The 23,427-nt window shown below is 44.1% G+C and overlaps 1 protein-coding gene across 3 annotated transcripts in view; it reads left to right on the plus strand.

Annotated features, from left to right (window-relative positions):
* FAM135B (family with sequence similarity 135 member B) overlaps positions 1 to 23,427 on the plus strand; it is a 141,737-nt gene that overhangs the window by 45,333 nt on the left and 72,977 nt on the right. For 2 of the 3 annotated variants that reach the window (XM_077932714.1, XM_077932716.1), the window contains 2 exons: positions 2,866 to 2,961; positions 16,155 to 16,234. In XM_077932714.1, coding sequence (XP_077788840.1) covers positions 2,885 to 2,961; positions 16,155 to 16,234 — 157 coding nt within the window. In that variant the 5' untranslated portion in view covers positions 2,866 to 2,884. Of the gene's footprint in view, positions 1 to 829; positions 1,271 to 2,865; positions 2,962 to 16,154; positions 16,235 to 23,427 lie in introns of those variants that run through there. The other variant, XM_077932717.1, reaches the window with a different exon arrangement.

Here is a 23,427-nt window from a genome sequence, read left to right on the forward strand (position 1 = left end):
AGCTTTTTTAATGTTTAATGTTTTATTATGTTTTTATATATGCCGGAAGCTGCCCAGAGTGACTGGAGCAACCCAGTCATATGGGTGGGGTATTATTATTATTATTATTATTATTATTATTATTAAATATGACATACCTGTTTTCATTGAAGAAATGCTGGAGCAGTGCAAAAAAGCAGCAGCCTATTCTGCCAATATTTAGCATCTGATAGTATATTGCCATTGACCATGGATATTCTACTTTGGATTAATCAGCAGCTATGAGCCACAAGGGACGTGGGTGGTGCTGTGGGTTAAACCACTGTGCCGCTTGGGCTTGCTGATCAAAAGGTTGGCGGTTCGAATCCCCGTGACAGGGTGAGCTCCTGTTGTTCAGTCCCAGCTCCTGTAAACCTATCAGTTCGAAAGCATGCAGTGCAAGTAGATAAATAGGTACCGCTCTGGCGGGAAGGTAAATGGCATTTCTGTGTGCTGCTCTGGTTTCGCCAGAAGGGGCTTAGTCATGCTGGCCACATGACCCAGGAAAACTGTGGAAACCTTTAAAGCGAGATGAGCACCGCAACCCCAGAGTCATTTGCGACTGGACTTTACCTATGAGCCACAAATAACTTCCAGAAAGGGAAAAGCCCAAGCTGCTGGGCTGTGGAAGTTCATGCTTGAGAACTGCCTGTGTGTGTACGAAATAAATAAATAACATGCCTTATCTCTCTGCTCAGCTCACTTTTTCAAACACTTTATTGTAAGCGAGCATGTCTTTGCTCATGACTCACAGTTGCCCTTTATTTCTGAAGCAGCATATCATTATTTTGGTCCTCTCCGAATCTGACTTCATTGATTTTTGTGCTAGCGGGAGAGAGGGAGGGAGAAAGAGTGAGAAATATTCCGTTCTGTGGGACAATATTTCACAAGCATAACGGAGAGGGGGACGGCTTTTCTTCTTTCTTTCTAAAGGTTCTATTATTATTTTTCCACCGGCAAACAAATCCCAGCTTCGTAGCTGGAAACCTAATGCAACACACTGCCTGCCAAATATATTATGAAGCCTTGCCTATTTTCTAAGCAAGACAGCAAATTCTTTCTCTCGCTCTCCTGTTTTTGAGCCATGGTCTTGTTCCATGGGGTGTTTTGTTTTGCTGCTGCATTGCCCCTGATGATGATAATGATTTGGGAAAGGATTTGGTAACAGAAGCAGGCAAGTGTTATCAAAATAGTGAGGCTGGGTTATATTTTTTTCTGAAGAATAACACTGGGAAGATTGAGCAGCAGTCAGGTCAGTAAACAGGTTTGCTCTTTGTCGCTTGTAATGTATGGTGGCGTTCTTAATGCAAACGATACTGTGTGTTTCTCGTTTCATTCTCTGGTTCTTGTCATGTGTTGGTGGGATTTGCAAGGCTTGCACATACCATCATTTGATCTCACCAATGCTTGGTGACTGGGCCAAACCACACACAGAGGGCATCTAACTTTTGGTGTGGATTTTAGGAGTTTAATACTTATCATTAGGTAAAGGTAAAGGGACCCCTGACCATTAGGTCCAGTAGTGGCTGACTCTGGGGTTGCGGCACTCATCTCGCTTTATTGGCCGAGGGAGCCGGCATACAGCTTCCAGGTCATGTGGCCAGCATGACTAAGCCGCTTCTGGCAAACCAGAGCAGCGCATGGAAACGCCTTTTACCTTCCCGCCGGAGTGGTACCTATTGATCTACTTGCACTTTGAGGTGCTTTCGAACTGCTAGGTTGGCAGGAGCTGGGACCGAGCAACGGGAGCTCACCCCATTGTGGGGATTCGAACCACCAACCTTCTGATCAGCAAGTCCTAGGCTCTGTGGTTTAACCCACAGCGCCACCCGCGTCCCCAATACGTATCATTAGAGGCTTTCAAACAAAGGTCAGGGATTCTTGAGCTGTGGTTCTTGCATGGCAGAGGATTGGACTAGATAATCTTGGGGTCCCTTCTAATTCTATTGATGTTTTAAAGCATGAGTCTTCAAGCATAGGTCAGACCCACAGGGGGCCACAAGGCCACACCAGGTGAGTCGCAGATTCGCCATGTTTGATTACAGCTTAGGTTGATCAGATCAAAATCTCAGCAGAACCTCTTCGCAAGGCTGGTGAGTTTTCCATCTGCTTCCCCCATGTCCACCTTTAAATACATGAAATGCAAAGCTGCAAAATATGTGAAGGGGACGAATTCAATATTGCTTGTGCAGGTGATTTGATCCATCTTCAGCAGGCTTTTCCTGGCCGTAAGGCCCATTTTTAAGGTGCTGGTTTTAACCTTTAAAGCCCTATACGGCCTAGGACCCTCGTACCTACTGGACCACCTCTCCTGGTATGTCCCACAGAGGAACATACGGTCTTCAAACAAAAACATCTTGGAGGTCCCGGGCCACAGGGAGGTTAGGCTGGCCTCAACCAGAGCCAGGACTCTTTCAGCTGTGGCCCCGATCTTGTGGAACACTCTGTCTCAAGAGACTAGGGCCCTGCGGGACTTGACATATTTCCGCAGGGCCTGCAAGACAGAGCTGTTCCACCAGGCCTTTGGCCAGGGCACAGCCTGAATCCCTCCTCTGGCAATCTTCACAGAACTCTAGCCCAATGGTTGCCATTAATTTGATTTGAATTAATTTTATAATGAAATGATTTTAGAATGTTGAATTATTTTATTGTTGTTAGCCGCCCTGAGCCCGGCTTCGGCTGGGGAGGGCGGGATATAAATAATAATAATAATAATAATAATAATAATAATAATTATTATTATTATTATTATTATTATTATTATTAGCTTTTGATAAACTTCTGCTGTCCATCTCCATCTTTTCCCATCTGCTCAACCAGCTTCTCCCTTTCTCACCTGCTCTTTAGGTGATGACCTGAAAACATCATGTCGGAGGTTCAGGGAACTGTTGACTTTTCTGTGGAGCTGCACAAATTCCATAATGTGGATCTCTTCCAGAGAGGGTGAGTCAATAGACTTCTGTAAATGTATTCGTGCATAAGAAAGTCACAGGTGCTTTGAAGTGAATCAGATGCCCATGTTATGAAGGAAAGTCCCTCTTCTTACCAGTTGCTTCAGAGAAACAAGCCATGGGCATCATGCTCATGTCTGAGTTGTGGACTTCTGGCTGACCATGGGAAAAGTTGAATTGGATCATTGTTTGCCAGCCTGGTGTCCTCTAGATATTTTGGACTACAGCTCCCATCATCTCTGACCATTGACCATCCTGGCTGATGATGATGGGAATTGTAGTCCAAAATATCTGGAAGGCACCAGATGATGAGTGGAACTTTTCAGTAGTGGCACCTCACCTGTGGAATCCTCTTCCTAGGAGACTTGTCTGAATTTTGTGGTGCTAAAGTAACTGTATACAAATGCATATACTGGGGTAAAGCATGTGTTTAAATGCATATAATAGTGAAAGTAACACACAAAAGGCATTATAGAAGAGGAATTTGTTTTGCAAAAATGTGCTTATCAGAAAGAATTGCATGCAAATAGATATGTGTTTATTAGGAAAATGCTTCTGAATGTTCATGAGGATTTGTTAAATGAAATAAAATCACAAACTGATGTGGAAATGTGGAGAACTGAATTTAAGACTGGGGAAAATGAGAAACTGAAAAAAACTAAAATTGACAGATTTAAGCTCATCCCTAGTGTATATATAGCATTGCAGCCTTATGCAATTACTGCAATACAATATTTCAAAGGCTGAAATAGGAATCACCCCTTGTTTATGACCCTGTCCTGTTTGGAGGACATTCAGGGGGGGAAATGCATGAAATAATTTGCATACTCAATCAGTGTTTACAACAATCTAAAGCAGACACTGGAAAATTTGGAGTGGCATGTTCAAAATATATTGTCTTTTTGAAAGTAAGTAAGTAAGTAAGTATTTTGTGTGTGTGTGTGTGTGTAGATATACTGAGACCTAAAGGTCAAGCATATATAATGCAAATTTTGAAAGAAATGCACATTTGAAGGTTTCTTCTCCTCATTGAAATTCACCCCCATCACCTATGATTTAATCAGCGGAGACAGCTGAGTCTCTACCAAAATTAGTTTAAAGTTTCTGACATTCTTTAATAAACTTGGAAACTGAATTATCCAGATTCAGCAGAGATCAATTAATTGATTTGCCTGCTTATGCCAGGTCTTCATTCCCTCCAACTTCTTCTTATGCCACTCAAAATAATTGACAAATTTGGTGTGTATATTCGTAAACATAAAAAGAGGTAGCAGAGGCAGCTTAGTATGGAGGGGAGAAAAAAGTAAAGCAGAGGCAACTGAGAGGAAGAGTGGGAGGTTCCAGCAATCATAGAATCATAGAACTGATTTAAATTTGTTTTGAATATTGTACTTCAGAGCATAATAATATACGTAAGATGAGCTGGCTGGATCAGGCAAATGGCCCACCTCATAGTGGCTGATAAGATGCCCATTAGAAGACCACAGGAAGGACCAGAATTGGGTCCTCCAGAGCCCTAGGAGAGTGACCAAATAAACTATCTATAGAATGCAGAAAACACAAAGGCCTGAGAGAATTGCCATTGCATTTATGAACCAAGAAAGCTGTGTTATATCATGTTAGATCATTGGTCTGTCAAGCCCAGGCCTGGGGGAACTTTTCCAGCTTGAGGAACACCTTCCTTTCAGTGGCAGGTGGAACAACTAATCCAAATTGTACCTTTGCTTGGTAGGATAGTTTCTACACAGATTCACACCTTCTCTATCCTTCATCCAGGCTAGTAAGAGTCATTATCAGAGTTCAGGGATGGATTCTAACCAGGCAAAAATACTCAAAGAGGTTCTGAACCAGGACCGGTGAGGGGCATTGTATGGGGAGAGAGGTTGTGGCATGAGAAGAGTCCAGCAGGCCAGGTAAAGAGGTTGAAATTTGGCCCACAAGCCTGAGGCTCTCCATCCTTGATCTAGTCAAGCCATGCTCTCCAGATCTTTCAGACTGCAACTGCCATCAGCCAGAGAGAGAGCCTGGCCAGTGGTCATGGAGAATAGGAATTGTAGTCCAAAACAAGTGGAAAGCAACAGATCGAGGAAGGTTGTTTTGGACTTTGGTTGTCTACAGAGGCATTCCAGTGTCCCAGTCCAGGATCTCCAAAGAGGAACCCTAAAGAGGATCTTGTAAATTTAAAGCAAAGCAGGATTGGGTCTTGGACATTCTGAATGCAAGGCAAAATGGTTATGGCTTTCCCCCGTATATCAGTTAAAGTGGATTTGAAGGTTCCTGTTTGGCTCAAATATGGAAGAAATGCTGAAGTAAGGGAGAAAAAGATCATACTAGTAAAAAAATTCAAAAATATCCTTGACACTGAAGGTTTTTTTTTGGGGGGGGGAAATGTCTTTTTTAATGGCTTTTTGTTCTGGAGTTGAAATGTGTAACACTTTAGAGGGGAAAACAGAGCACTTTAATCAGTAAAAGAGCTTGCTGCTAAGGCACTAGGTGATTAAATGCAAGCCAATCCTTTCATCAGTCTACATCCAATTTTGGTGTTCAATATATATCCATTAATCTGCGGGCAAGATGTATGTCTTTATTCCTTGGCAGCGCAATTGCATTCCACCCCCCCCCCCCACCTCGGATAGCAAAAGCTCGCAAAAACGAATCATGTGTTATACTGTAGCATAATCACCTCTCTGTGCATAATATATTTTATGGTGATGTCCACAAACAAGCAGGATGTTGGCTTCTAATAGAATTGGAAATGTAACCATAGCGGGAGATAGTTGCTGTCAGGCAACAAGAACAATAGTAATAACGTTGGGGACAGGAAATGTATACTCTTGAGATTATCATGCTCAGAGCATTTTACCAGTCAGCAAAAAATATCTGCATGATATGATGCATGGTTTCTTTACCCCAAAAGGAGATGCTATGAAATGGTGTACAACTCATGGTGAGCCACCAAGCCAAGCATAGCGCCACCCCCTCCCCAGCCAAGCATAGCTACTGAACAGGATTAAGAAAAACACACACAATTTGAGATAGCAGAGATCATGCGTCTAGCACTAATAATGTCAACAGTGTATAAGAAAGCTTACAGTATCTACATTGTAGAGGATGGGTAGGGAAGCTGTGGTCCTCCAGATACTCTTGGTCGACTCCTACCATCATCCCTCACCATTGGTCATGGTGGCTGGGACTAGGAATGCCAGAGAAATAGAAATGGGAGCAAAAATTGATGTCTGGAACGACAATCAATGCAGCAGTTATGAATAATAATCACTGTTGATACTTTCAGTCTGAAAATGATATGTAATTGATAATCTCCACCCCCCAAAAAATTGTGGTGTGTTTCATTTGCCTTTAAATGAAATCAGTGGGGTGGGATAACATAATAATAGTGTAATTTACGTAAATTAATTTCACTGCAGCAGACAGGGAGATAAAAAACTTACTTTGGGGGTGGAATTGCAGTGGAACGGAAGTGGTGCTCCATGTGATGACTACAGGGTGGAATGGGGAATGATGTCTTCTTAACATCTGCACTTAGGGATGATGGGAGTTGGATTCCAACAACATCTGGAGGGACACAGATTCCCATTTGCTGCTTTACAGTGCTGGGGTGAAACGAGAAATCTGCAGCAGAATCCAACTGTTACCAGCTCTCAGTGAATGCAAGGAATCCTCTGCTCTTCCCTCCAGAGGAACAATTATATAATAATTGCTAAATGGTACCATAATCTGGCAACTTGGGAGAACTGGAGTCCCTGGGGACACAGTCTCAACAACGCTGCTTGCCACATTATATGATACTCACCTGTTTTATTCAATCAGATTTCTCCTTTACAGCATCTCTCCTCATCTTGTTTTCAGTTTATGCTGCTTTTGAAAAAGATAAATTGATTTTTGGAAGTGCATTTCCCACATCTGAGCATTGATATAAAGAAGGGTGTTGGAGTCCATTGCAAGAGGAAGCTGCTGTATTTAGATTCAGTTTTGGTTTCTCTCATTTCCTCATTTCCCCAGTCTTGAGTTCTCCACATTAGTTTGCAATTAATAAAGAAAGTTCTCATGAGAATTTGTCAGCATTTTTGTCCGCAAATTTCTCCTAGCATGCACATTCTTCGACACAATTTTGCCTATCGTACACATTTTTTTGCAAAACAATTTCCCTAATAAAATCATTTTCTGTCATATTTTCACTGATACATGCATATATAGGCAAACTGTACCTTAGTATATGTATTTTTAGCTGGGGAACTGCATTGCAAAATCCAGACACATGCCAATTTTGAAGGACGCCTTGTTTTTCAATTTGCTTGTTGTTTCAGGAAGTGTGAATTAGGTAAGTTCACCTTTAAAAGAAAAAGGGATCAAATTCTCCCCCCATCCCTATTCTGTGCACCACAAGGACTAATTTAGAACCCATCTTGGGGCATGACAGTGCAAGGAGCATCCATTGAAGTTTGCTGTGCAGTTTGGAATAGAAGCAGAGTTCTTGAAGCAAACCTCACAGAGGGCCAACTCCCTCCATCCGTCACAGAAAGGCTTTCTGTAAATCACAATTGAGTCATGTTGGCAAAGGAATGTTGGAACGCCTCTCTCAGAGAGGCATCTATCACATGGTGCAACAGACGTCGTCAGTCTCCTCGGCTGTCAGTCTGGCATTTCTTGTCGGCACTAAATGTACTTTTGAAGTGTTTACTCTGCTTGCGTGGAAGGGAGAAAAATAGCCTTGGCTTGCACAATTGCCAGCATTCTGGTCAGAACAACAGGTAAACTTGGGTGAATTCCAACAATACCCTTAAGGAGATTTCAAATAGCAATTGGGCTTTTAATAAGAAATATAAAGGCTGATTTCCGAAGAATTGATGCTTTTGAATTATGGTGCTGGAGGAGACTCTTGAGAGTCCCATGGACTGCAAAAAGATCAAACCTATCCATTCTGAAGGAAATCAGCCCTGAGTGCTCACTGGAAGGAAAGATCCTGAAGCTGAGGCTCCAAGACTTTGGCCACCTCATGAGAAGAGAAGACTCCCTGGAAAAGACCCTGATGCTGGGAAAGATTGAAGGCATAAGGAGAAGGGGACGACAGAGGACGAGACGGTTGGATATTGTTCTCGAAGCTACCAACATGATTTTGACCAAACTGCGGGAGGCAGTGGAAGACAGGAGTGCCTGGCGTGCTCTGGTCCATGGGGTCACGAAGAGTTGGACACGACTAAACGACTAAACAACAACAACAACATAACTGAGCTCTAGATCTCACCTATATTGTTGAATTCTTATGTTGAGAACAGAATTTCCTATATTCCCCAAAACTGACTAAGTCTTTTGCTCAGAGCTTCTAGCTTCTAACTGGTTTGAGAGTTATTTATTGTTATTTATATAAATATTTAATTTATATAAAGCCCTTCATCCAAAGATCACAGGGTGGTCCACAACATAAAAACACAAACTAAGAAGACAAAATATACAATCAAACAGAAACGAACCAATAAACCCCCCTTCTGCAAACACATTAAAAGGCCGTAGACTATTTAATCAGTTCAAGGCCTGGTTTTTTGCCTGGGTAGGTAATGAAAGGACCCGCCACCCGCTTGGGGATAAGAAAGACACATGGACACAGTATATTAGGTTAATGGGCTAAAAAAGGCCACAACTTTATTGATTACAGCATCTGAGAGGTATTGGCTTAGGTATTGGATAAAACAACAGAGTGTGACTCCACCCCCTCAGGGAGGGGTGAGTCTAACAAGGGTTAACCACCAGTGGGAGGAGCCTGTTGATGCAAATACAACTGAAAGCTCCCCCTTATGTCACTGGGGGTCGTGCCATGGCCCTAGCCACCAGCAAGGGCATCGGACGGGATCCATGACCTCCGGATGCCTTTAGCGGAATACCCATAAAGTGGAGGGGTAGGCGATGGTCACACCCTGCCCTCCAATACACAAACATATTCCAATGCCTAACCACCAATACCTAAAAGTTGTGACGATTTGCTACGAGGTAGGCGAAAAACCAAGTGGCCAGTGCCAATTTGCCAGTTGGATAAAAATTCCTACCAGGCCCTTGGACAACCAAGGTGACCAACCACAATGTCAAGAACCAAGCAATGAACTAAAGGGAGCGTGGGTGGGTGATCCAATGAAAACCAGCAGCGGAATGAAAGGGAAGTGCTGCCGCGGCCACGTTTGAGCGGCAAAACCCCGCCCCCAAGCTTCCACCTGATTGGTTGGCTACCTGGGGGTGTGGCCCGGCAGCCAGGCCAGCTGGGCAGGGGCTGGAACGCCCCCTTCCAAAGCAGGAAACAGCTCCTGCTCACAACTCCTCCCCGCTGTAAGGAGGAGAGGCTTTCTCACAGAGACCAACCAGATTTATTAAATTCCTACCCAGCCCTTCTTCCCAAAGGAGCCCAGAGGCCAACGAGACCTGAGTGCTATGGCACTCTCCTTTTGGGATTTCCCAGAGACTGGTATTCAGAGGCACCCCGCTGCCTCTTCCCACCCCTCTGCATCTGCCGCCTGAGGCAGCCACCTCCGTTTGCCTATTATTAGGGCTGGCCCTGAAGATATTTGGGGACACAAGGAAGCTTTGTTTGGAGAAAACAAAAGGAGCCTGTCTTCCTGCTCAACCCATCCCCTGCGACCAAGGCATTCACGTCTGGCTCTTGTCCGTTCCCTGGTGACAATGCCCTTTCTTCTTTGTTTTACATCCCTGCTGAGCTAGAATTGAATGTCGCTTGCTCCCTTTCCTATTATGTTTCCATTCAATCTCCGATTATATTTAATTTTATTTTTTAAAAAAAGCACACAAATCCGCCTCTCCTCTCTTTGTCCAGCATCCCAAAGGGGAAGCAAAGGGCAGCTTACTGTAAAAATGCCAACACAGGAGCAAATAAAAGGCAAGTCTCGCTACTGTGTTGTGCCAAGAAGGGCACCAGCTCCTGAGGCGAGCATGAAAGGCACTTTCAAGAGAGCCTGTTCGTGTGGCTGTCAGAGAACTGCGGGGTATAAAAGGGTTCGGGCTTTCATTTTGCTTCTTCTTCTCCCCTGATGCCTGCGAGTCCACGCTCCTAAAAGCAAACTACCATTTGATCTCGAATCTAAAAATAACCATATACAGTGTAGGAGAAGATCCAATCTGTGGTTTACCCACATCCAATTTTTAGAAGCTTAGCCTCCTATTTTAAAGCTTATTTGGGCCAGGCAGGGGCTTAGAGGTTAAGCTGGTGGATTGTGCATTTTATTCCCCAAAGCATTTTCCAGAAGGCGCAGGCTGATGCTGCAGGATGGAGCCCTGTGCAAGGAGCCTAAGGCCTAGAGTAGCTTCTGAAGTACACACTACCTATCTTTGCTGTAGTAAAAATGGGTATTTGGCCAAAGATTGTGCCCCAAACTGAAGATCTTGCAAAGAAAATAAAATCCAGTGTGTTGAGAGTCGCAAGATTCCATTCATTTCTTCAAAGAGTACCAAACTCTGGCTTGGATTTGCCATGGCCAGCGGCATTCTCTAGTCATCATCATCATCATCATCATCATCATCATCATCATTTAATTATTTATTATTTATACCCCACCCATCTGGCTGGGCTTCCCCAGCCACTCTGGGTGGCTTCCAAAAAAATATTAAAATACTGTAATACATCAAACATTAAAAGCTTCCCTAAACAGGGCTGCCTTCAGATGTCTTCTAAAAATCTGGTAGTTGTTGTTCCCTTTGACATCTGGTGGGAGGGCGTTCCACAGGGAGGGCGCCACTACCGAAAAGGCCCTCTGCCTGGTTCCCTGTAACTTGGCTTCTTGCAGTGAGGAAACCACCAGGAGGCTCTCGGTGCTGGACTTCAGTGTCCGGACTGAGGCCGTTTAGGGCTTTAAAGGTCAGCACCAACACTTTGAATTGTGCTCTGCCCCACCAGCCTCCGTCTGCCACTACCCAGTTCTCTCCTTCCTGCTTTCTTGCTTCTACCAGTCCAGGGGATGGCACTGCCTGACAGCTTCTTCCTCCTCTTCAACCCCAACCCCTTTTTAGAACTCAGCAGGAGAGAGGAGGGGCAAAACTAGAATTAGCTTGGCTGTCATTGACTCTGGCGCCACCTACTGTTGGCCTCCCACCCTACCAATCCCAATGGGCAACAGCCCAACACTGACCAGAGCAAACCAGAGGGAGGGCTTAGGAGTGACTTTTGGCCTAGGTCTTAAGTTTAAATGGGACCTCATTGCATTTAAACACATGGCAGAGGAGAGGTAAGATTCACACCGACACAGTCTCCGATTTCTTGGAAAAAAACACTGGACAGGAGGGAATCCATGTAGAGGCGGGGACAGTCTCAGCAACTGAGCCATTGGGCAAGACCTATAGGGGATGAGCTGCTGTGCTCACCAGGCCTGACACTCCACCAAGTCTGTGCAAATCATATTCTTGCTAATAAAGGGTTAACCTCCTGGTTGCACACTGTAGTTTACTGATGGCTTACTCCTGACATGTACAAAGCTAAAAATTACATTTGTTGTCCTGCCCATATTTATCTCTGCCAGCCCCCATCAGTGGCACATGGCCCTCAAAAGGTTGCCCAGAATGGAATGTGGCCCTTGGTCCAAAAAACATTCCCCACACCTATTTTCAGTTAACACTATCTGATCGCCATATGCACTTGTCTGTATTTTTTTATTGTATTTTGTTTGTTTTGGGAATCGTATTTTGTTTTGGGAATCATTTCTTTTAATCGCCATTAGTTGACTTGAGTAATACCTATGCCAGCGGTTCTCAACCTGTGGGTCCCCAGATGTTGTTGGACTACAACTACCATCATCCCTGAGCTCTGGCCTTGCTTGCTAGGGGTGATGGGAGTTGTAGTTCAGCAACATCTGGGGACCCACAGGTTGAGAAAGGCTGACCTATGAATTATAAGGGAGGAGGTATGCATTGTGATACAAATGAATGCAAAAAAATATGCATGTATCCTCAGCTCCAAACGTGGTACCCCATCACCCCGACACTTGGCCCCTCTCTGAGCAAGTTGCTCTCCTGCACGCTTGGGAATTAGGAATCTGCGCTGGAGTAATCTGTCACTGGCAAGTGGCAATGCTTGCTGTCACAGTAGTAGAGTAGCAATCTGTCCGGGTGATGACACACTGTGATCACAACTGTGTTTCTCAAGGCGTCCCGCTGGATGATAAATTCTTCTGTGTCAAGGCAAAGTGCTGCTTTTGCTTTTCTGTTTCTAATGCCAGACTATTTAACACTGGGAGTCACAGATATGACAGCATCGCGAAGTGTCCTAGCTCTTCATTCAGTAAATACTATGTTGGCCAGCTGCTTAGATGTCTGCCAGCTGCTTGGTTTCCATTTGCCTATTGGCTGTCTGATCTTAACATGGAACAGATCTCTGCGTGTGAGATCCTCAAAGGTTGCTGAGTTTCTGAAGTGTGTGAAGTATGAGGTTCCTGAGGTGTGTGAAGTATGAGGTTGCTGAGTTCCTGAAGTGCTCTAGAGGGCCAGTGTAGTGTAGTGGTTAAGAGTGGTAGACTCGTAATCTGGGGAACCGGGTTCGCATCTCCGCTCCTCCACATGCAGCTGCTGGGTGACCTTGGGCTAGTCACGCTTCTCTGAAGTCTCTCAGCCTCACTCACCTCACAGAGTGTTTGTTGTGGGGGAGGAAGGGAAAGGAGAATGTTAACCACTTTGAGACTCCTTAGGGTAGTGATAAAGTGGGATATCAAAACTTCTCCTCCTCCTCCTCCTCCTCCTCCTCCTCCTCCTCCTCCTCCTCTTCTTCTTCTTCTTCTTCTTCTTCTTCTTCTTCTTCTTCTTGGAACTTGGCATATATAGTATTTATTTTATCATTTCAACAACCCTGTAAGATGGGATGAAAACATTCTTTAGAACTATATACCTATTGTCTGGAAGTTAACAGCAGGACCATGAAAATGGATTCCACATGCTCTAATGGTAGCCAAGAGACTCATATTGAGGAACTGGAAGAATCAAGATAAGATCCCCTTTAATAAGTGGATCGACAATATGTCAACACTCCCAACCTATGAATAGACTGCTTACAAACATATACTTTGTTTGGATAAATATGACAATATTTGGAATGAGTTTATGCAAAATGGAGTAGGCTATTAATATTTACATAAGCATTTGGATAATAATATCAAAATAATGTATGTCAGGATATTTTTCGTATATGTTCATATTTTTTCTCTACACATTTTTGTGCCTTTTTATTTTTATTTTCTTCTTTTGTTTTTCTTTGTACCACTTTATTTCTTTATAATTGAAACTTCTCAATGAAATATTAACACAAAAAAGAAAGAAAAAACCCTTCTGTAACTTAGGCTTGCATTCCTGAGATCTGCTGTGACTCAGATATGCCTTTAACCACTTTGCTACAACATATGTCTGTGACAGGTGTTTTTCTTCCATGTTTATTTGGTGTTCCTCTCAAGTTAACCCCCTCCCCACAAAGCTGTCCCAGTTCTAGTGCTTTTTTTTCTGTGGGGGGGGGACACAGGGGTACACATACCTCTAAACATTTTGTGAATCTAAGTTTGGCCTTGTTTAGGGGCAGTATTTCAATATGAGTAGGAAAATGAGAGTACCCCTAAACTTTTTTTTAAAGAAAAAAAGCACTGTGCAGTTCTATCCTTTCTTGATGTAAGGAAGGGATGTGGAACCTATGGTCCTCATGAAGTCAAGCTCCACCTCCTGTCATTCCCAGCATGGCCAATAACAATGGAAAGGCATGAACGTGCTGTAGACCATTAGGGACTGGTGTCACAGGATACAGAATGAGATGCTAGATGAAGAACAATGACATCTTAAGTACATTTTCTCTTGAGGAAATAGGGCGGGTGGCTTTTACATCATACTCTGGGACTAGCCAATCACTGTTGCAAATAGAAATCTTGTTGGTTATCATAAACGTATCTGCGATTAAAATTGTTGGCCATCCTGGGAGTTTCATCTGCAGAGCTTTGAGTTCTAGCTGGTTTCAGCCAATGAGCCAAACCGCAGCCTACAGTGTTTAACAGATCTTCACAACTGGTGTTGGAAACTGAAATCTGATTGGCTGGCAATACTGGAGCTTGTGATTGGCTCACTTGTGGGAGTGAAACTAGAGCTCAAAGTCTCACAGTCTGTTCTTACAAAATGCAATCTTGCTTTGTTCAAGGTTGGAAATGATGACTCTTAGGATGACAGCAGCAAAGTGATGCCCTGACCCTGTAGATAAGTCTATAATTGGGAGGCTGTCTGCTTCTGAATGCCAGCTGATAGAAATGACAAGTAGGGAGAAAGAAGGTTGTTGTGCTAATGTCCTCTTTGTGAACTTCACATAGGCATGTAGTTGGCCTCTGTTAGAACAGGATACTGGACTAGAATGAGTCTTTGGCTTGATCCACCTGGACTCTTACGTTCTTATTTATCTTATTTTTAAATTTAAAATAAGCTGCTGGATGCAAATCTGTACCTTTAAACATTGGGCATAAAAGGGAATGTTGGCACTGTGGCTTCTAACCCAACAGAATGGAAAGAATGATGCATCAAAGGTAGCCAATGTGGTTCCTGTGTCAGGTATGCTGGAGTACATTTTCCATCATGCTCCACCACTGGCCCTATTGGCACCACTGGCCCTATGGGCTGGACCTGATGGGAGTCCAGCAATATAAGTCACCCCAGTTCTCCACAGTCATCAAAAGCATGAAAGAACTTTGCTGTTTGCATCTTTTCAGTAACATGAATCCCTTGTTTGTACTGGAGAAATCTGTTAGGGCTGTAAATATACCCAGTGACACTGGTATTGATATTCTCTGTGTACATTTCTACCATATAAAGGGAAGACTTCTGACCTCCTGGAATGGGAAAAAAAAAATGGAAATCATTGGGAGTGGAATAGTTGCGCCATCCTCTCTGACCTTTAAATTCTTGGATAAAACGCGTATAGTTGACTTGACAATGTGAGCAGGCAATGCAGTCTATTCTATTTCACAGAAATGTTCTCTTCCATATTATTACGGTCTTAGCCTTGCTGCTTAGAAGAAGAAGAAGAAGAAGAAGAAGAAGAAGAAGAAGAAGAAGAAGAAGAAGAAGAAGAAGAAGAAGCAGCATCAGTATTACCAAGAAATATGATGGCTCTGTAAAAGCACTCCAGAGAAATTTTGCTAATCCTATCCAAACTCTTCCCTTGGATATTAGGGAAGGGTCCCAACTCAGTAGGAGAACACTTGCTTTGCATGCAGAGGTTCCAGGATCAAAGTGCAGGATCTCTAGGTAGGGCTGGGGAGGTCTGCAGCTTGGAGAGCCACTGCCAGCCAGTGTAGATGACATTGCACTAGATGGGCCAGTGTTCTTACTCTTGGGCTTGCCGATCAAATCCCCATGACGGGTTGAGCTCCCATTGCTCTGTCCCAGCTCCTGCCAACCTAGCAGTTCGAAAGCACATAAGTTCAAGTAGATAAATAGGTATCACTGTGGCGGGGAGGTAAACGGCTTTTCTGTGTGCTCTGGTTTCCGTCACAGTGTTCCGTTGCGCCAGAAGCGGTTTAGTCAATGGCTGGCCACATGACCTGGAAAGCTCTCTGTGGACAAACATGGGCTCCCTCGGCCTGAAGGCAAGATGAGCGCCGTAACCCCATAGTCACCTTTGACTGGACTTAACCATCCAGAGGTTCTTTACCTTTACATTTTACTGATGTCCGTTCCCTATGAGCTGTGCTTTGTATCATCACTTTATGCTTTTCGACAACTGGTCCAGATGGACCTCTTTCCCCTGGCCTTTGGTTGAGTGGACATTATCTGTCCACCTGGATTCCATGCATGCACAGCTATCCTGTGTTGCTATTTTGTGATTCTGGAAAGGTTTCTTGTGGTTTTGTTTTATGGTTTTAATTGTACGGTGTACTTATTCTGTGATATTTTTGCAACCCACCCTGAAACCGTTTGGTGATGAGTGGGCCACATTAAAACAAGTCCAATCTACAATAACAAACAAATAAAGCATTATAGATTTTAGCTATTGTTCTGCTTTATGGTTTTCACCTTTGTTGTAAAATTTGGTTATTGGGCAGTATAGCAGTAAGTAAATACATAAATAAGCAAGCAAAATATTTGCTTTTTCGAAGGAAGGCTGCAATTCCCTCTATAATAGTTTTCTTTTTTCCCCTCCAAAAAAATCTCTCTCTATAGGTATTACTTGGTGCACGCAAGTCTGAAAGTCCCACCCAGGATCCCACATCGATTGCTGGCGACCATTGTTGAACAAACAGGTGAGAAAAGAAAGGAGAGAGAAATGGCTTTGAATGAGGTGAGTTCAACCTGCCTTGAGGGATGGAGCCAGAAACTCAAGAGGGTGAACTGAAAGAGCTACACTGTAATGGACAAATCTGAAGTTGAGTCTAGAATAGTTCTGCAAAACCTCAAAGTATATAGAGTCTACACAGCTGGGATGGCAGTGTGTTTACCTATTCATTTCCATGCCCTGTTAAAAATTCTGGTAATGACTTTTAAAGAGCTAAATGGTTTAGGACAAGATCACACCTATAGAAACCGTTTGTCTGAATCTTGAGATCAGAATCAAAGGCCGTGCCTATCAACCTACCATCTAGACCAGGGGTGTCAAACTCAAATTCATCGGGGGCCGCATCAGCAGTTTGGTCACCCTCAAAGGGCCGGTTGTATCTGTAGGACTATGTAAAGGACATGTAAAGTGGAGGTTTCCTGTGTAGAACGGCCGGCGCCGCTAGAGGGCAGACGTTCTCTGGCTTGTAGGCTGCCGCGCATGCGCTGAAGAGGCAGCTTTCTTGTGTCAAAAAAAAAAGCGAGAATAAAAGGTGAAGGCTGGCGGCCGCTGCCGGCTACACGGGCCACAGGACGAGGTCTGGCGGGCCGGATTCGGCCCGCGGGCCTTGTGTTTGACACCCGTGATCTAGACCTATTAGATCACATCTTCACCATACATTTAAAGCACTATTATACCTCCTTTAGGGATGCGGGTGGCGCTGTGGGTTAAACCACAGAGCCGAGGACTTGCCGATCAGAAGGTCGGTGGTTCAAATCCCCGCGACGGGGTGAGCTCCCATCGCTCGATCCCTGCTCTTGCCAACCTAGCAGTTCGAAAGCACGTCAAAGTGCAAGTAGGTACCGCTCCGGCGGGAAGGTAAACAGCATTTTCGTGTGCTGCTCTGGTTTGCCAGAAGCGGCTTAGTCATGCTGGCCACATGACCCGGAAGCTGTACGCCGACTCCCTCGGCCAATAAAGTGAGATGAGTGCCGCAACCCCAGAGTCGGCCTTGACTGCACCTAATGGTCAGGGGTCCCTTTACCTTTATCTTTATACCTCCTTTAAATAGTCATGGCTTTCCCCAAAGAATCTCGAGAACTGCAGTTTGTTAAGGGTGCTATGAGCTGTTAGGAGATCCCATTCCCCTCATAGAACTACAATTCCCAGAGTGGTTTAACAGCCCCACTTCCCAGGGAACTCTTTGTTTTTTTAAACAAATAAACAATTCAACAACATTTCAAATTTAGCAATCAGTCATTCCACCTATGATTTCCCCCTCCCTCCCTCCATGGTTCCCTCAAAATTTCAGTTTATGCTGCATATCATAGTTACTCTACACCTTCACCTTACCTCACAAGAAAAACAAAAAGTTCACCCCCACTGCTGTTCTTACTCAAATCCTATTTGCATTTTAACATTTTTACACTGAATTTTTTAAGTATTCCGAAAATATTTTCCAGTCTTCTTTAAAACCAGTCTCCCCCTGATCTCTGATTTTACACTTCAAACTTGCCATTTCTACATATTCTATCAATTTCAGCTGCCATTCTTTGTTGTCACGCCATTTTTGTGTCCCGCTGATTTCAATGGCATTTGCTTCCAAAAAGTGAAATTATTGTGGCAGTCTTACGCATACCGTCGTGGAAATTTGTCTGGATTGCTCCCACCGACAAAAGAAAAATACCATGGGAATGACAAATTCAGTTCCATTGGAGTCAGTTTCACTGCTGTTTTAAATATGACTTACTGAAGGAGGACCATTTTTCTTCATTCTGCGAAAGATGTGTTTGATGACCCTTTTGATGCTGTCCCAACAAGTTTGCGCTGCTCATTGCTCAGTGGAGCAGGAAAGAATCAAGACTCGGGATTGTATCAAATTGCTGTCATTAGTTCCAATAACGCTCGAGGAAGCAATTTCTGCCTCCATCAACTGGAAGCAAATTTACTGCCTTTTGGAGTACAAGAGAGAGGACGAACCTTTTTATTTTCCATTGAATGCCATATGATTATTATTTTTTAATGCTGTAATGAACCTGTGTGAATAATATCCAGGATTTTACAGGTTAATGTTTTATAAGGCACAAATACCAATGTATCACATGAATCTGGCAGGTCCCATTTTGGAAATGGATTGCTGTAGTTCTGCTGGCGCCAACAGTTATCCCAAACAGACCTTCTATCTGATTCGGGCTCTCCAATTTGCTTTCTGTCAAGAAAAGAATGATTAGCTGCTGGGTGTACAAACTCTTTAATGCAACCTAGCTAGGGGCTTAAGAATGAGGAAATGTATCTACAGGCACATCCCTTTGGGGAGCAAATGATAGCATATCCACTTGAGTGTAGAACAGGGGTCAGAAAATTTTTCAGCAGGGGGCCGGTGCACTGTCCCTCAGACCTTGTGGGGGGCCGGACTATATTTGGAAAAAAATATATGAATGAATTCCTATGCCCCACAAATTCGCCTTCTCAATCCGGCCCACAGACGAATCAGCGTGGTTTTACATGAGTAGAATGTGTCCTTTTATTTAAAATGTATCTCTGGGTTATTTGTGGGGCCTGCCTGGTGTTTTTACACGAGTAGAATGTGTGCTTTTATTTAAAATGCATCTCTGGGTTATTTGTGGAGCATAGGAATTTGCTCATTTTTTTTCTCTTCAAAATATAGTCCGGCCCACCACATGGTCTGAGGGACAGTGGACCGACCCACAGCTGAAAAAGGGTTGCTGACCCCTGGAATAGAGTGTTGCTATTACTTTCCTTGATTTGGATGGTACACTTCTGTTAATGCAGCCTAGACGAGCATAACGTTTCTGTTTCTTTTTCTTTTTCTGCTGCTGCATGATACTTTTGATTCATGTTAAACTTGTGGTCCACCAAGACATCAAGATCCTTTTCACATGTACTGCTAAACAGCCGGAACTTGAAGAACACAGACATACCCTTAGCTCACAGGAAGGGAGAATTCTAATTATACACAACAGCCTTATTATTATTATTATTATTATTATTATTATTATTATTATTATTATCACTTTAGTTTAGAAGAGTAGCCTCCATAGCTTACTATTCTGGTGCCGGATAGAGTTGCAGATTGGGCTTCCTATCCATTTATATCTGACTGCATCCCATTCCAGTAACCTTGAAAAATGAACTTGGGTTTATGAAAATAACAGCGATAAGTGGCTACATTTATATTACTGACTTCCATGTGAGGAAATTAATAGGGATATCTTACTTTCCCATCGTCCGTAATGGAATAGTGTTAGAGAGGCAGTTAGCTATCGCTCTTTCCAATGGGCTAATTGGAAATGTCAAAAGGCGAGGCTGAGTTGAAGGATTGATTATAGAGCCTTGCAACTTTTCGGCAGGAGTTATACTTTGAGAAGAAAGGGATGAAGAGCAGAGTCTCTAATCACAATGACAGGAAGCGGCAGACATGCCTTAACATGCCAATCTTAAAGCTCAGAGTAAGTTTAGAGTAAAATACAGCCTAGGAAACTGAGTGAAGTCCATTGGCATAAATATTAGGAGCTAACTCCTAGGGGCGGAAGTCCCTTCGCCTCCCCCAATAAAATATTGAAGTGGGCCGGGGGCCCCCAAAACTTATGGGCATTGCCATTCAAATGGTATGTGTGCTGCATCTTGTGATCGATTATACAGGGCTGGCTTTACCCCTTCCCCCCAATATTTTATTCAAGTTGGCACCCCTGGCATGTGTGGTGAGAGCCAGTGTGGTGTAGTGGTTAAGAGTGATAGACTCGTAATCTGGGGAACCGGGTTCGCTTCCCCGCTCCTCCACATGCAGCTGCTGGGTGACCTTGGGCTAGTCACACTTCTTTGAAGTCTCTCAGCCCCACTCACCTCACAGAGTGTTTGTTGTGGGGGAGGAAGGGAAAGGAGATTGCTAGCCACTTTGAGACTCCTTTGGGTAGTGATAAAGCGGGATATCAAATTCAAACTCTTCTTCTTCTTCCTGGCATGACCAGGGGCAAAAAGGGGTGTTGCAATAGAAGTGACTTTTACCTCTGTACAGTAGGCCATGTCCCAGCCCTGCAACAACTGGATGTCACTGCAGACATTGCCCTCCACCAACCATTCAGGCAAGCAAACAAGAGGTATTCTAAGGCACTTAGGGAGGGTGCAGAACAGGGGCAGTGGGGGGGGTGGCCTCAGGAATGAGGGTGTGGTCTGGGAAGGAGGTGTAGGGGAAGTCCCATGGGCCATATAAGTCAGCCTGAAGGATCATATTTGGCTTGGGGTTCTCCACTCCTGGTGCACATGGTAGCTCACTAGGTGTGTGTGTGTGTGTGTGTGTGTGTGTGTGTGTGTGTGTCTGAATAACCCTCCTGGATTTTATGACTGCAGAAACCTTCAGCAGCTATCTGGCAATGCACACTACTGATATGCATTCTGTTTTATAGGTCAATTCACACAGGTGCTCTTACAAGTGATACTTCCTCAACTTCCATGGTTGGGGGGGCTCTGTTGCATGTTGAGACTTTTAAACCTCCCCCCTGAAATAAACTCAGACAAGACTCAAATTTTGGTTTGGTTTTTGGCAGAATTTAGGCCACAACCCTCACCGGTCTTCAAGCAAGCGGGCTGAAGCTGGTTAGTTCTTAGGACCAATGCCTAAGCCAATACCGCTCAATTCCTGTAATCAATAAAGTTGTGACCTAATTCAATCCATTAACCCAAAGTATTGTTTCTCGTGTCTTTATTTCTGAGGGGGGAGGCAGGAACTCGCCACGCAAGTGATACTTCCTCCACTTCCATGGTTGGGGGGGGGGCTCTGTTGCATGTTGAGACCTTTAAACCTCCCCCCTAAAATAAACTCAGACAAGACTCAAATTTTGGTTTGGTTTTTGGCAGAATTTAGGCCACAACTTTATTGATTACAGCAAGTGACTGGTTGCATAGACTCTGGTTCGACTAGCTCCCTGCACCATTGCAGGTAGCGCTGACCCAGTGCACCAGCATAGGTCAGCCTAGGGTGAACACCTGAAGAAGCAGAAAGCCAGGAGCAGGCTATCTCCTCCACCTAAATGCCCCGCCTGGACTCAGGCACAGACACAACCCCCTCTCAGGGATTGACCAAACCATTGAGTCCCTGGATTCCTTTAACTGAATACCTTCACATAGGGATGGTGAGAGCGTTCTCCCATCCCTATCACCTGAACCGGAGCCTATCTGCAACCTTACAAGTTGTGATGAATTGCTACGCAGCAGGCGAAACCCAAATGGCAACAGCCAGTCAGCCAAGTGCGGAAAATTCTTGCCATGCCCCTGTCCCAATGACAGATGACACACGACGGAATAGCAAGGTCAAGCGAAAAGCCCTAAAAGTAGGGACAGGTGGTTGGGTGTTCCGAATGCATGCACTGAAAGAGGAAGCTCTGGGTCACGTGCATTGGTATAAATTCATCCCTCGAACCGTTTGGACTGCGTCCCATTGGCCTGATTGCACCCAGCTATGAGGGACCTACCAATCAGGTGTTGTGGCTGACCAACAGTACCCACCCACAACACAGGGTGTCAGTTTTCCAGGTGCCCTCTTTAAGGGAGGACCTGATTTGTCATTGTTTTTTCAAGTTTGTGTGCCTAGGCAAAGTAACTGTGGAATTGCATTCTTTAAAATAGTAGCATCCTGTGGGTGAATGCCCGTTGGGAGAAAAGGATGGTTTCAATTCATGCAGGCCCTGGTAGCATGGAATGTTTGTTTTTAGCTCAAACAGATTAGACTTTGTTAAAGGTCAGGAACTGACAGGGCTCATGAATTACAAGACAAGCTATGATCCTTCGTTATATGGTCCATTTGCTACATCCTTGCAGAGCTTCAAATAAGCAGAGCGGCGTGACTTAGGCCACCTTCACATCACACAGTTAAAGAACCCTTTAAACAATCATGGCTTCCTCCAAAGAATTCTGGGAGCTATAGCTTTTTATGGGTGCTGGAGAGTTGTTAGGAGTGAGGCTGCAAGCTTCCCTGGAAGGCTGTGGGGCTGTGGGAAGCCAGAGGCACTGGACAGGAGCTGTCTGTCAAGCAGTGAGTAAAGCAGGAACTGAAAATTCATGAGGTTCCCTGTCTGCCAAAGCTATGAATGAAATCCTCAACACAAATCTCCCTGGAGTCAGAGCTGGATTTAGGGGAGTGCGACCAGTTTGATGGGTCATGGATCACCGCCTTGTCGTGGCGAAGGGGCTTGAATAAGAAGCTATGAGCTATGCTGTGCAGGGCCACCCAAGATGGACAGGTCATAGCCGAGAGTTTAGACTAAATGTGATCCACCTGGAGAAGGAACTGGCAAAGCACTCCAGTATTTTGCCAAGAAAACTCCATGGACATAAAAAAGGAGAAGCTTTGAGAAGAAAGTGAGAGTTTTCAAGGCATGCTCTGGTTCACGGAATCACGGAGAGTCGAACACGAGTAAACAACAACAGTGGCCATTTTGATTCCACTGGCTGCAGAGCCTTAGGAGTGCCGCAACTATGTTATGGTTGCCATATTTCTGGAAGTAAAATTCCAGACAGTTGTTTAGCTTTTTTCTTTTTCTTTTTCTTTTAGGAAAAACAAAGTTGTTAAAGCAATCAGCCACAAAATCCTGGAGATTTTCTGAAATCCCCCTGGCCGCTATTTTCGCTATTTTTGCTGGTTAAATTCTGTATGGCAACCCTAAACTATGTTGTAGAATGGAAGGCAAGAGGCGGGAGGCACCAAATTTTGGTGTCACACAGGACCCCAAGCTCTGCTACTGTGGATGATATTGTCAAGTTATCTGAATGCACATTCATGTTTGTTTTCCTTCTTTGCAAGATATCAAACCCTGCTTTAGCCCAGATGTGCATAGCGAATCATGTACTTTGCTAGGTTATGATCTGAAATAATTATGTGCACTGATAGCGTGTGAGCATTAATAGCCTTAGCGTGAAACTTTGGTGTTAACACTTGCCATTGGGTGAGTGTGTAGTCACGCTTTTAAAGTTGCCACAGGATGCAATGTGATAAAGCTCCCCATTTTCGAGTGTAGAAAGGCTTTCTCCTTCACATGGGTTAAATGCCACATAGGCAGATTTTACTAGCTAGCTTTCTGAGTAAGTATTTTCATGAAGGTTAAAGACTGCCTGCATTTACATTCTCAATCCCATGAGGAAGGCACCAGGGCTATACTGAAATGTAAT

The sequence above is a fragment of the Podarcis muralis genome, chromosome 8 (genome assembly GCF_964188315.1).
Source record: "Podarcis muralis chromosome 8, rPodMur119.hap1.1, whole genome shotgun sequence".
Lineage (NCBI taxonomy): Eukaryota > Metazoa > Chordata > Lepidosauria > Squamata > Lacertidae > Podarcis > Podarcis muralis.